The sequence below is a fragment of the Mustelus asterias genome, chromosome 8, assembly GCF_964213995.1.
Source record: "Mustelus asterias chromosome 8, sMusAst1.hap1.1, whole genome shotgun sequence".
NCBI lineage: Eukaryota > Metazoa > Chordata > Chondrichthyes > Carcharhiniformes > Triakidae > Mustelus > Mustelus asterias.
Window position 1 is genome coordinate 65385862 of NC_135808.1, and position 13687 is coordinate 65399548.

Genomic DNA, 13687 nt, shown 5'->3' on the forward strand with positions numbered 1-13687 from the left:
TTGAGACAATAAACAACACTGGGAGGAGGGAGACAGTCATTAGGACTAGTGAAATAAAGTATTGCTGGGACTAATGAAATAAAAGGGATGTGAATATGAAATTGGCTAAGAGAAAGAAGGCAAAGAGTCCGAGTGAATGGTTCTTGTCCAGGCTGGATGTTGTCGCTCAAGGGTCAGGGTGAGAAGCACTGCTCTTTTTGCTACATATTAGATTTGAAAGTGAAGCAGAAAGATATTTATCTGAGTACTGTACTTCAGAAACATGTTTAGACATGCAAAATCAAAACAGAGATTGTTAAGACTTGGTAAACAGTGTGGAGGTTAGTAATAGACTTTAGGAAGACATAATATACAGGTGAAATGAGCACTCATAACATATGCAAGTTAACTCAGAGATGTGTGAAGTGAGACAGTTCAGTAGAAAGATTGAGAAGAAGCAACATAAACTAAATAGTACAATTTAATAGAATATGCAGGAAGAGAGAGTGCTGGGGTATGTATACAGATATCTTTGAAGGTGGTAGATCTACCTGAGAACAAGTTGCATTTATATAACATCTTCAATGGAGTAAAATGTCCCAAAACCTTTCATAGGAGCTTTGTCAGGCAAAATCTGACACCTAGCCACATTAGGAAATAGGATCCTACAGTGCAGAAAGAGGCCATTCGGCCCATCGAGTCTGCACCAACCACAATCTCACCCAGGCCCTATCCACATATCCCTACGTATTTACCCTACTAACCCCTCTAACCTATGCATCCCGGGACACTAAGGGGCAATTTAGAATGGCCAATCAATCTAGCCCGCACATCTTTGGACTGTGGGAGGAAACCGGAGCACCCGGAGGAAACCCACTCAGACACAGGGAGAATGTGCAAACTCCACACAGACAGCGACCCGAGCCGGGATTCGAACCCAGGTCCCTGGAGCTGTGAAGCAGCAGTGCTAACCACTGTGCTACCGTGCCGCCCACGGTTTATTAGGACAGGCGATCTAAAATTTAATCAAAGAGGTAAGTTTTAAAGAGTGTCTTAAATAAGGAGAAAGAGGAGTGAGGCAGGAAGCTTTAGGATAGGCATTCCAGAGCACATGGCCTTAGCAGCTCACATCTCCAATGGTGAAGTGATTAAAACTGGGGATGTACAAGAGGCCAGAATTGGTAAAATGTTACTTCAGCAATGAGACGCTCTTTAAATTGAGTTTTTCAATATAAATGAGGGGAAAGGAATTTAGAGCAGAATCCGTATAGATTTGAATGGGTAATCCATGGGTAAGCAGAATCCATAGATTTGAATTGGTAAATTCCACGTGATGGAATTCCATGTGTGAAATTCAAATACAAAATTCAGGAAGAAATGCTTCAATTGTTACTGCCTTGCCTCCATCTGGAATATTGCATTCAGTTTTAGGCACTAGACCTCAGGAAAGATGAGCTTTGGAGTGGCTATCGTACAGTTTCACAATAATATTGGGGCTTAAAGGATTATCATATTAATGTAACACTAACAGCTTGCACAAACTTGCTTTTTTAAAAAACGAGTTTAGTAGGTTGTGAAGCATTTTAATAAAGACTTTTAAATGATAAAGGCATTGAATAGGGTACGGATGGGGCAATCCAATATCATAAAATTAGTGCTAGGTCATTTAGGACTGAAAATCACAAACAATTATCACATCAAGTTTCAGAATTGATGTTATATTTTAAACAAGGAAGTTTCATAATGAATCAGTAATACTTAACATACAACAAGAGAGCTTTGGTTGTTATGGCAGGATCATCAGGTCGGCAGTCCTTATATTCTTCCACTTCTTTTTCTAAAGATAACATCTGCCTTTGAAGCTTGTTGCGTAATGCTGGAAGTGTTTCCCGAATGTGGTTAGTTAATTGCTGCAGAAAAAAAGATTAAAACTAACACTGAACTGTACAATCTATTTTTAGGGACAGAAAAGTGGATATTTCAATTCCATTCAAAATAACTTTAAACGAGTTGCCAAGTTTTAATAGATCCTTAACAAAACATTTTTGATTTATCTTATATTTGATAAGTTAACAGAAAGTGAAAGTGCAATGAAACCTGTGTTGTTTTTCTATTGGAATATTACAACAGCATTTTTGTAATAAAATTTAGGTTCAGCAATGTTAAACAAGGATATAATTGATATTTTTTGGCTACAATAGTAAACACTGGGGAAGTGCATGACCCAGAGCATTACATTCTTTTCATCTGTTTGGACAAGAAACAAATTCACCAAATTGTTGGGATGAAAGCCTGAAGCAGGTGTAGGAAACCAATCTGAAAATGGAAAAAGCAAAATACTGCAAATGCTGGAAATCTGAACCAAGGACCCTGGCGCTGTGAGGCAGTGGTTAGCCCTGCTGCCTCATTGTGCCAGGAACACGCGTTCAATTCTGGTCTTGGGTGATTGGCTGTGTGGAGTTTGTATGTTCTCCCCGTGGGTTTCCTCTGGGTACTCCAGTGTCCTCAAGATGTGTAGCATAGGAGGATTAGTGGGTAAATATGTGCGGTTATGGGGATACGGCCTGGGTGGGATGCTCTGTTCAAATGTCAGTGTAGACTCAATGGGCTGAATGGCCTCTTTCTGCACTGTAGGGATATTTTATGACCTCCCCTACTTCAACACCCCCAAAACCCACCCTCTTCCCTATTCCTCGCCAACTTCTGATGCTGCCTATCAAGATAGAAGCTCAATAATTCCTCAACCTAAACAGTCAAATGATTATTTTCTCTCTGGCCAGAAAAAAGACTACGAATACAATTCAATTCCCACAATAAGAGCAAATTTCTCAAACTTTAAACAATAATATTGAACAGCTCAGATTCAAATGAGCACATTCTAGCCCATCACACCTGCTCCCTATTGAATATAACCAACTGGCAGCTAAGAATGAATGCTGATTTCTCTCTTCCAGCTCCCGTATCATTTACACTCCTGCTGAAGAACCCAGCAGAGACAGAAGCACCCGATGACCGCGACAACTCTCAGCATGCAATCAGGTTTTATATAGACGATCTGGAGGAGGGGACTGAGTGTAGGGTAACAAAGTTTGCAGACAACACAAAGATAAGTGGAAAGGTGAATCGTGTGGAGGACGTAGAAGGTCTGCAGTGAGATTTGGACAGGCTGAGTGAGTGGGCGAGGATCTGGCAGATGGAGTACAACGTTAACAAATGCGAGGTTATTCACTTTGGAGGAAATAATAGCAAATTGGATTATTATCTAAATGGAAAAAAATTACAACATGCTACTGTGCAAAGGGACCTGGGGGTCCTTGTGCATGAGACGCAAAAACCCAGTCTGCAGGTGCAACAGAGTGATCAAGAAGGCAAATGGGATGTTGGCCTATATCGCAAGGGGGATAGAATATAAAAGCAGAGATGTCTTGCTGCATCTGTACAGGGCATTGGTGAGGCCGCAGCTGGAATACTGTGTGCAGTATTGGTCCCCTTATTTGCAGAAGGATATATTGGCCTTGGAGGGAGTGCAGAGAAGGTTCACCAGGTTGATACCAGAGATGAGGGGTGTTGATTATGAGGAGAGACTGAGCAGATTGGGTTTGTACTCGTTGGAATTTAGAAGGCTGAGGGGGGATCTTATAGAGACCTATAAGATAATGAAGGGGCTGGATAGGGTAAAGGTGGAGAGATTCTTTCCACATAGAAAGGAAGCTAGAACTAGAGGGCACAGCCTCAAAATAAAGGGGGGTCAGTTTAGGACAGAGTTGAGGAGGAACTTCTTCTCTCGGAGGGTGGTGAATCTCTGGAATTCTCTGCCCACTGAAGTGGTGAAGGCTACCTCGTTGAATATGTTTAAATCACGGATAGATGGATTCCTGATCGGTAAGGGAATTAGGGGTTATAGGGATCAGGCGGGTAAGTGGAACTGATCCACTTCAGATCAGCCATGATCTTATTGAATGGTGGGGCAGGCTCGAGGGGCTTGATGGCCTACTCCTGCTCCTATTTCTTATGTTCTTATCTGTTTAGACAGTAGATCTATCAACTCTTTCCTCAAAAATAGCAGAATGGGGAACTCCCAAGAGGTCACCCTATTAAAGAAAGGATATTATTAAACTAGAAAGAGTGCAGAAAAGATTTACTAGGATGCTACCGGGACTTGATGGTTTGAGTTATAAGGAGAGGCTGGATAGACTGGGGCTTTTTTCTCTGGAGCATAGGAGGCTGAGGGGTGATCTTATAGGGTCTATAAAATAATGAGGGGCACAGATCAACTAGATAGTCAATATCTTTTCCCAAAGGTAGGGGAGTCTAAAACTAGAAGGCACAGGTTTAAGGTGAGAGGGGAGAGATACAAAGGTGTCCAGAGGGGCAGTTTTTTCCACAGAGGGTGGTGAGTGCCTGGAACAAGCTGCCAGAGGTAGTAGTAGAGGTGGGTACAATTTTGTCTTTTAAAAAGCATTTAGATAGTTACATGGGTACGATGGGTATAGAGGGATATGGGCCAAATACAGGCAATTGGGATTAGTTTAGGGGTTCTAAAAAAAAGGGCGGCATGAACAAGTTGGGCCGAAGGGCTTGTTTCCATACTGTAAACCTCTATGACTCTATGGCTCACCTCAGCTGGATGCAGTTTGCTATGAGAAGGCAGTTATCTGATTAGGCTCATCTTCCATGAGTGCCAGACTTTGTCCATCTACTAGCTAGCTGACAAGTTTCACCTCACCCAACTTGACCAATAACACCATCTCCAAATGGAACTCTACCTGCAGAATCCTGCAACACCAGGCCAGCGTGGACCAATGCTCTCTGATGTTTTCTTCAATTCTCTGACAGCCTCTTGTATCTGCAACCCAGCCAGTGAGTAATTCTATCCTCAAGACCAAGAATGGCTGCTGGAGATGCTATTCAGAATTATTGAATGTGGGACATAACCAAAATATCTGGCCAGAACCTGCCCAGGAACAGTAAGAGTTTCTATAGATATTTAAATAAGCAAAGAGTTTAGAAAGTGACCATTGGTTCAATAGAAAGTGCGTCTAGGGAATAGATAACGGAAAGTAGGGCGAGGGTGGCTGAATTAAATAGCTATTTTGCATCCGTCTTCGCTATTGTTAGGGCCCTGGACCAGAATTTCAAATTACTTTAGGAAGCCAGACTAGACCATAACAACTTTTCCATTTTGGCATCATCCCAGGTGTAATTTTGCTTACAAATTCAGGATCTTTTATAGTAAAACAAACTTTACTGAACAGCACAGTTTAACTATACCTCTAACAAATGAAGCAACTTAACAATTACCCATTGAACAATATTTAAACATGATAAAAAACTTTAATTTCTATTTTATCACTGTTTCAGATCCAAATATGCAACATTATTCTTACAGATGCTAAAGCCACTTTAAATACAGTCAGCAACCACAAGTACATTTGCTATAATGAGTGTAAACAGCCTTGAAGTTTTCAGAGAGATTTTATGCAGATCAGTTTACAGACCTCTGTCTTTAAACAAGCCCCAGCCAGAACTGAAAGCAGTTTCCTCTCTGCTATATACCTAGCTCCTCCCATTAACCGCAGTATCAGAAGACCCTGCATACCTAAACCCACCTTCCATTCCTTTGATCAAAAACTCCAGGGTATCTTTTTTGCAAATAAAAGTCCATTATCCCCCTCCTAAGTAAACATTACATGCCTAAAATGAGTAATTATCCTGCTTTTCCAGCAGCTGAGCCGTATTCCTACCGGACACACCGACTAGCTGTAGAAAAACTGAACTTTAATACAGTTTCCTTAAAGATAAAAAAAAATTAACCAAAGCAATAGCACACTATCATCACACTATAGGGGACACAACTACCATCCCAGAAACAGTTTTAAATCAGGAAATGGAAGGGAGGGAGGGAAGAATTCAGGAAAATTACAATCACCAGGGAAGTATTATTGAGCAAACTGTTGGGTCTGCAGGCTGACAAATCCCCTGGATGGACTTCACTCAGGACTTGAAAGAAGTGGCCAATAAGATAGTTGATGCATTAGTTTTAATTTTCCAAAAGGGGGAAGGTTCCATTAGCTTGGAAGAGAGCAAATGTAACTCCTTTATTCAAAAAGGGAGAGAGACAAAAAGCAGGAAACTATAAGCCAGTTATCCTAACATCTGTATAGGAAAAATGTTAAAAATTATAATTAAAGATGTTATAACAGGGCACTTGGAAAAATTCCAGGCAATCAGGCAGAGTCAACATGGTTTTCTGAAAGGGAAATCATGTTTAACCAATTTATTATCGTTCTTTGAAGGAGTCACATGTGCTGCAGCTAAAGGGGAACAGGTGGATGTCCTGTACTTAGATTTCCAGCAGGTATTTCATAAGGTGCTGCATCAAAGATCATTGTGTACAATAAAAGCTCAAAGGAGGGGGCAACATGTTGGCACAGATTTTAAGATTGGCTAACTAACAGGAAATAGATAATTTGGTAATGGGTCTTTTTATGGTTGGCAGGATGTGATGAGTGGTGTGCCACAGGGATCAGTGCTGTGCCTCAACCTTTTAGAATTTATATATCCAACTTGGATGAAAGGACTGAAGGTATGGTTGCTAAATTTGCTGACAACAAAAAGATAGGTAAGAAAATAAATTGTGAAGAGGATGTAAGGAGGATTAAACAGATAGGTTAAGTGAGTGGGCAAAAATCTGGCAAATGGAGTATATTGTGGACTAATGTGAAATTGTCCATTTTGGCAGGAAGAATAATCATGAAGCTTATTTTCTAAATGGTGAGAAATTGCAGAGTTCTGATGTGCGGAGGGATCTTGATGTCCGAATGCAAAAATCACAAAAGGATGGTATACAGGTACAGCGACTAATTAGGAAAGCTAATGTTATCATTTATTGTGTGAGGAATTGATTACTAAAAGTAGGGAGATTATGCTTCAGTTGTACACAGCACTCGAGAGACCTCAGGTGGGATTTAACGGTCTCGCTCAAACGAGACCAGAAATTCTCGCCCAAGGTCAACGGAGGTTTTTGTTGTCAGACCCTCACCTGCTCTGATTCCATGGTGGGTGAGGTGGTAGAGTTCCGGCAAACATCTGGAGTATTGTGTACAGTATTAATCTCATTATTTAAGGAAAGATGCAAATAAGTTAGCAGTTCAGAGAAGGTTTACCAGACAAATACTAGGAATGGGTGGGTTGTCTTATGAGGTGGTTGGAGAGGTTAGTTTTGTATCCACTAGAGTTTTGAAGAATAAGAGGCAACTTGATCTAAACCTTTAAGATCCTGAGGGCATTGACAGGGTGGATGGAGAGAGGACGTTTCCTCTTGTCAGAGAATCTAGAGCTAAGGTCACTGTTTAAAAATAAGGGGTCGCTCAGAGACAGAGTTGAGGAGAAATGTTCTCTCAGGGGGTTGAGAGTCTCTGCAACTCTCTTCCTCAAAAGACAGTGGAGCAGAATCTTCCAATATTTTTGAGGCAGAGCTAAACAGATTCTTGATTAACAAGGGGGTGAAAGGTTATTGGAGATGGGCAGGAATGAAGTTACAATCAGATGAACCATGATCTTATTGAATGGCTGAGCAGGCTCGAGCGGCCGAGTAGCCTACTCCTACTACTAATTCGCATGTATATCTCAAATATAATATCCATTGGAAGTATATTACACAAAATAAAAAGGAAACTAAAAAACACAAATAAGCTGTTTGGTCTAACCAGTCTGTGCTATTTAGGCTCCACATTACTTGTTGTCCTAATCTCATGTGCCCACCTTGTTCCAGAATTCTCTTTCAATCTACTTCAACCATTAACTCCATCAGTGTGTTCCCAGCCTCATAACATCTAGTAAATAGGTTTCTCTGATCCACGATCCAAAGCTCTTGCATTTAATCTGATATTTATAATCTCTCATCCGCAAGCATTGGAATTGGTCTATCTTTATATGCTCTGTTCCATCCCTCTATAATTTTGAACATCTCTATCAATTCCCCATAATTTAATTCATGCTAATGAAAACAACCCTGATTTTTTTAAAGGTTTTGTGCCAAAATTTCAATTCCTGATATCAAATAGAACCCTAGTGAAACTATGTTGTATGTCACAATGTCATTACATCACCAGCCTTCCCATACTATGAAGCACAACACTGATTAAAACGTGCTAACTCTTGTTTTAGTAAAGCTTTATATAGTTTCATCATTATATCACAACTTCGATATTCTGTAAGTTTTTCAAATGTGCTATTTTTATGACCATATCCACCTGAGATGTTGCTTTTAAATTAAAACACACCAATTTAGAAATCATAGAAACCCTACAGTGCAGAAGGAGGCCATTCGGCCCATCGCGTCTGCACCGACCACAATCCCACCCAGGCCCTACCCCCACATATTTACCCGCTAATCCCACTAACCTACGCATCACAGGACTCTAAGGGGCAATTTTTAACCTGGCCAATCAACCTAACCTACACATCTTTGCTCTGTGGGAGGAAACCGGAGCACCCGGAGGAAACCCACGCAGACACGAGGAGAATGTGCAAACTCCACACAGACAGTGACCCGAGCCGGGAATCGAACCCGGGACCCTGGAGCTGTGAAGCAGCAGTGCTAACCACTGTGCTACCGTGCCGCCCTTGTACTTGTACTGATACTGAATTCCATCTGTTATTTTGTTTTCAATTACTTCACCTTATCATCATCTCCTTGTACTATTCTCAGAATTTATTCCATGCCTTCTATTTTATCTATAAATTTAGATGCCACTCCCTCTAATTCTACATCCAAATCACTTAATCCAAATCATACTGACATACAGGTGAACAGAAGCAGTATCGTAACAGAACCCCACAAGGCAGCACTAACTACTTCCATTCACTCCAAGGATCTGCTCTTAACCCCTATTCTGCTTCCACTGCTCAAAAAAGTTTTAATTCCAATGTGCTGACCTTCCCTAATTCCAGACGCCTTATCCCCGTACTGTAGTCTCGTGTGATACTTTGTTAGAGGCTTTCTGAAAATTGATAATATGCTGCATCCACTGCATTTCACCATATCTATCAGCACATCATAGAACAGGCTTGTCAAGAATGATCTTCCTTTCCAAAGTTATATCTGGTGAAGTTAATTGGTGGCACGTAAGTTGGAATTGTCAATTTATAGTGTACATTCTAAAGTGGATGAAAGTTCTGAATTTATTTGCTAGTTACGAAGTTTATGAATTCCAGTACTAATGTTTTCTCTCAGCTTTTGAGGTACATACTTTCAGTAGGTTTGGAAAACAATTCCTGAACCTTTTTAATGCCATATTGTGGTATTACAGAATTATAGAGTATTCCCTAATTTACATAATCTTCAAAATAAAAGAACCTTATCTCAAAAGTAAAATAACGTGGATACTGTAAATCAACAACAATAAAAGAAAATGCTCGAAATGTTCAACAGATCAGGCAGCATCAGTGGACAGAGAAACAAAACCAAATGTTTCAGGTCTGTTACCTTTCATCAGAACTGGGAAAAGTTAGAAATGTGCACAGTGATAAACTTCCTAACACGTGATTGGGAAAGGATGGAAAGAAGACAAAAGGGAATGCCTGTGGTGGGATGGAGGCAGGAGAAATTAAATGACAAAAAGTTTCATGATGCAAGGCACAAAGGAGTGATAATGGGACGAGTAAAGAAACAAATGCTGTGTTCGAAGAGGTGTGGATGGTAGTTTCCTGCATAGTTGCCGCCTGAGAGCAAATAAAGGAAGCAAGAGGGAAACGAGAGAGAAAAAAAAACAAAGAAAGGAAACAAAATGGGGCAAATATAATAAATTGTTGAACTTAACGTTGAAGCCAGAAGGCTGTTCCTCAAGTTTATGTTGGGAGCATGGCAGGAGGCACGTTGGGAGCATGGCAGGAGGCATGGTGGGAGCATGGCAGGAGGCACGGTGGGAGCATGGCAGGAGGCACATTGGGAGCATGGCAGGAGGCACGGTGGGAGCATGGCAGGAGGCATGGTGGGAGCAAGATGGAAAACTAAAATGAAAGGCAACTCCAAACTCAAGGTGACATTTGCAGGCCGAATGGGGATGTTCTGCAAAGCAGCCACCTAACTCTGTCAATTCATGTTTTGCCTTCAGTATGAACGCATTGAGGCAAAAATGCACAGTAGATAGCATCTACAAATCATACATATGCAAGTGAAACAAAAGCATAATCAGACCAAAAACTATACTTTCCTCTCACCTCATTAAGAAGCCTCTGAAGGTGTGGTGTTCCCATACGTTCTGCCATATGTCTGTATGCCGGATGAGAAAAGAAAAATTTTCTTTCTGCTGCAAGTGCTGCTTTAATGTCCTTCTTCCCTTCAATATCCTTCTGACTTCGGTTGACAACACCAATGTATCCTAGCAGTCAAGAAAACAGATATACAAATTTCAAAAAAAATAAGAACAAAAAACTCTGGAAAATCTCAGCAGGTTTGGCAGCATCGGTGCAGAGAGAAACAGAGTTAACGTTTTGATCTAATGCGGCTTTTTCTTCCAAAGAATCATCATCTTAGATTCAAAATGTTCGTTCTGTTTTTCTTTCCACAGATGTCGCCAGGCCTGTTGAGATGTTCCAACAATTTTTATTTCAGGTCTCCAGCATCTTCAATATTTTGCTTTTATTAATATAAGTTCCACATTTAAAAAAATATAACTCCTGGGATGTGAGCATTGCTGGAAAGTCCCGCATTTGTCCCTAGTTGCCCTTAAGAAGGCGGTGGTGAAGACAACTTTGTGGCTTTTTAGAACACCTCAGAGGGCAGTTAAAAGTCAGTCACATTGGTGTGGCACTGGAGTCATAGAGAGCAAACTAGTAACGGACAGAAGGTTTTATTTCGTAAACCAGCTGGGTTTTTAACAAGAGTCGTGGCCACTTCTATAGGCACCAACTTTTTTATAAACTGAATTCAAATTCAGAAACCGCAATAGTGGGTCTTGAACTTGTCTCTCTGGATTAGAACATAGAACAACACAGGAACAGGTCCTTCACCCCATGATGTTGTGCCGAACATGACACCAAATTAAACTAATCCCTTCTGCCTGCCCCCACCACCACCCCTGGCAGCCCACTCCCTGTGTAAAAAACCTGCCCCTCAAAAACGTACCTAGCGGAAAGCAAAATTTAATTCAGAGGCACCTCTTACTAATATCAACATCCACATATACACAAGTCTTATTACCTCATACTGACCCTTCTAACTTTTATTTGGTATGTCATTTATTATTCACATCACGTTCCACTGGACAAACTCTACAGTTTCTGCATTATTTCCAAGTGGGTGATCTTTGTATTGCTCTTCTGTTTCCAGTTATTAGGAGGCAAATAAGAACAGCCAAAAAAGAAACCATCTCCTTTAAGGAGTTATAGAATCATAGATTATTGCCTCGTGTTAATTTGGTGTTTGATATTGGACAGCAAAGACTGCCAAGTCAATAAGTGAGAGTTAGAGGCATGAATCCATACCACACTAATTTGCGGTAGAAAGCAAGTGAGCTACTATACAATGCACCACCACATTAACAAAAAAGACATTTATACCAAATCCCAATCTGTTCTGGATTTAAATTTGCAAATTTTGACAGAGACAGGTGAAACTTAATTCCTTTAATTAAACAAAATGATAAATCTTACTAACAATTTCAGCCAAGAAAAACTACTTTTGAAAGCAAAACATTTCATGCCAATTAATGAGCTTGCTGTTTTAGGCTTCCAATGTTCTGAAAATTGATTTTTTAACAAGTGTTAACACCATCTATAATGGCCCATTTATATGTGATACCTCTGCGAAGAGGCAGCAGCTTGTTCTCCAGTACATCCTTAGCGTCTGTACCATCATCCATTAGATCAAGCTTGGTTATCACACCGATTGTTCGCAAACCTAGTCAAATGAGAAGAAATTTCATTATTAAATGGAAAATTAATTGAAGTATATTTTTCAGCCAACAGTTTACAGTGTTTTATTGTTTTTAAGCCAGACGATGGTGGTAAATTAACTTAAGTAGTTACATTAAGCAATTCCCAAAAAACAACAATGACTTTCAGGGCTGCAACGAAATTGACATTTTGAATGTTGCAGCTTCAGATACAAGAATAAAAACAAGACTTTAAAACAGAGTTAGATAATATTGAACAAATAATTATTTATGCTTATTAAACTTTTTAAAAATACCTACCATTCTCATACTTTTGGCATGCATAATTCCAGATCATCAGGGGGATATGGTGGCACAACACATTGCAACACCAGTACATGGCACTACAGAGCAGTAGACCACAGGTTAATTCTTCTTCGCCAACCTTTTGCTCATGGCTATTTCTCCTGGTGCCAAGTAGAGAAGAGTATCGCTCCTCACTCGATAGAGGGAAAATTGGACCAAAGGTTGCCACAATTCTATTCTTAGATAACTGTATAGTGCCTGCCTCAAGAACCATTCAACAGATGCTAGGGAACAAACTGACTATATAAACTCCATGGACCCAATAATGAGAGCAAGGATAACATTGCAAATCACATACTCCACAAACATTGTTTCCTTTTAAGCAGCATTTCATCTTCAAGAAGATCACAAACACTCAGCTTCCTTTATACTGTAAGACACAAAGAATGTTTTGTTTCATGTTTGCACTTTGTGTTCCTATATCAATCATCTAGACATTGATGACTGGAATTTTACCGTCCTGCCTGTCGCAGCAAGCGGGACAGGGACAAGAAAAGGTCCGTTGACCTCAGGCGGGATTTTCTGGCATTAGGGCGAGTGCGGCAGAAAATCCTGTCCTGATCTGTTAAATTAGAAGCATGGGGATTTCAGAGCTTGAAGTTATTTTCAATGGCAACAAAATAATTTGATGCTTATTTTAGTCAAAGGTGTTCGATAGGGGAACACTTTTGGAATGCCGTGTTCTTCTCTCCCCAATTGCTTGAAGCTACAAAGATTGCTAAAAATATATACAAGATGATCGATGACCTTCAGAAAATAATTGAGACAAAAGATATGCTGTCACTAGCATAGATAACAGATCCTGCTGTAGTCCTCATGTTTTATGTTTAGGAACACAAGCTCCCTTCATCAGCACCACAATATGCACCTTATCATTATCTTTGGAAAGAAATCAAGTATCCTCTTCACAAAACCAAAGACTCCCTGGAACTTCTGGCAGCCTATAGAAAACACCTTACCTTGAGGATCAACATCTTTTGCCAGCTTAAGTGCATCTGAATTAGCCAAGTCAGTATTAGCTGGGGTCACTGCCAAAATGAGGCAATTTTCTCGAATGATGAATTGCATTATTGTGTCCCTGATTTGATACTCAATGTCTGCTGGTTGATCTCCTACCGGCACTTTAGTGATACCAGGCAAATCAATCAGGGTCAGGTTTAACACTGTAAAACAAGATAAACAACTATTACTCTTTTCACCTGTGCAATACAAGAACAAATATTCCTTTGTTTCAATTCCATATAATTTTTGTGATCGAAGATGTAAAAATACAAACACTGAAGAGTGGAAAACACAAAAGTGGAGCCAATGGCCTCAGAATAGGGTTGTGGATTAAACCGGCAAGTTGGGAGATTTTGTTTCGCCATAATGCTAGTATTTTGAAAGGGTCCTTTACTGAGCCAGTCTAAATGTTTATCTGCTGCACTCAGCAGACCTATTGATTAAGCAAATCAGGTTCTACG

The 13687-nt window shown here is 40.2% G+C and overlaps 1 protein-coding gene across 4 annotated transcripts in view; it reads right to left on the minus strand.

The window, feature by feature from the left end:
• dnm3a (dynamin 3a) overlaps positions 1-13687 on the minus strand; it is a 258801-nt gene that overhangs the window by 187497 nt on the left and 57617 nt on the right. For all 4 annotated transcript variants that reach the window (XR_013498526.1, XM_078218075.1, XM_078218073.1 and 1 more), the window contains exons 4-7: positions 13184-13387; positions 11786-11884; positions 10204-10364; positions 1747-1889 (exon numbers count right to left, since the gene is read on the minus strand). Coding sequence is in view for 3 of the 4 variants with exons in the window: in XM_078218075.1 (XP_078074201.1) it covers positions 1747-1889; positions 10204-10364; positions 11786-11884; positions 13184-13387 (607 nt within the window). In the remaining variant the exon portion in view is untranslated. The remainder of the gene's footprint in view (positions 1-1746; positions 1890-10203; positions 10365-11785; positions 11885-13183; positions 13388-13687) is intronic.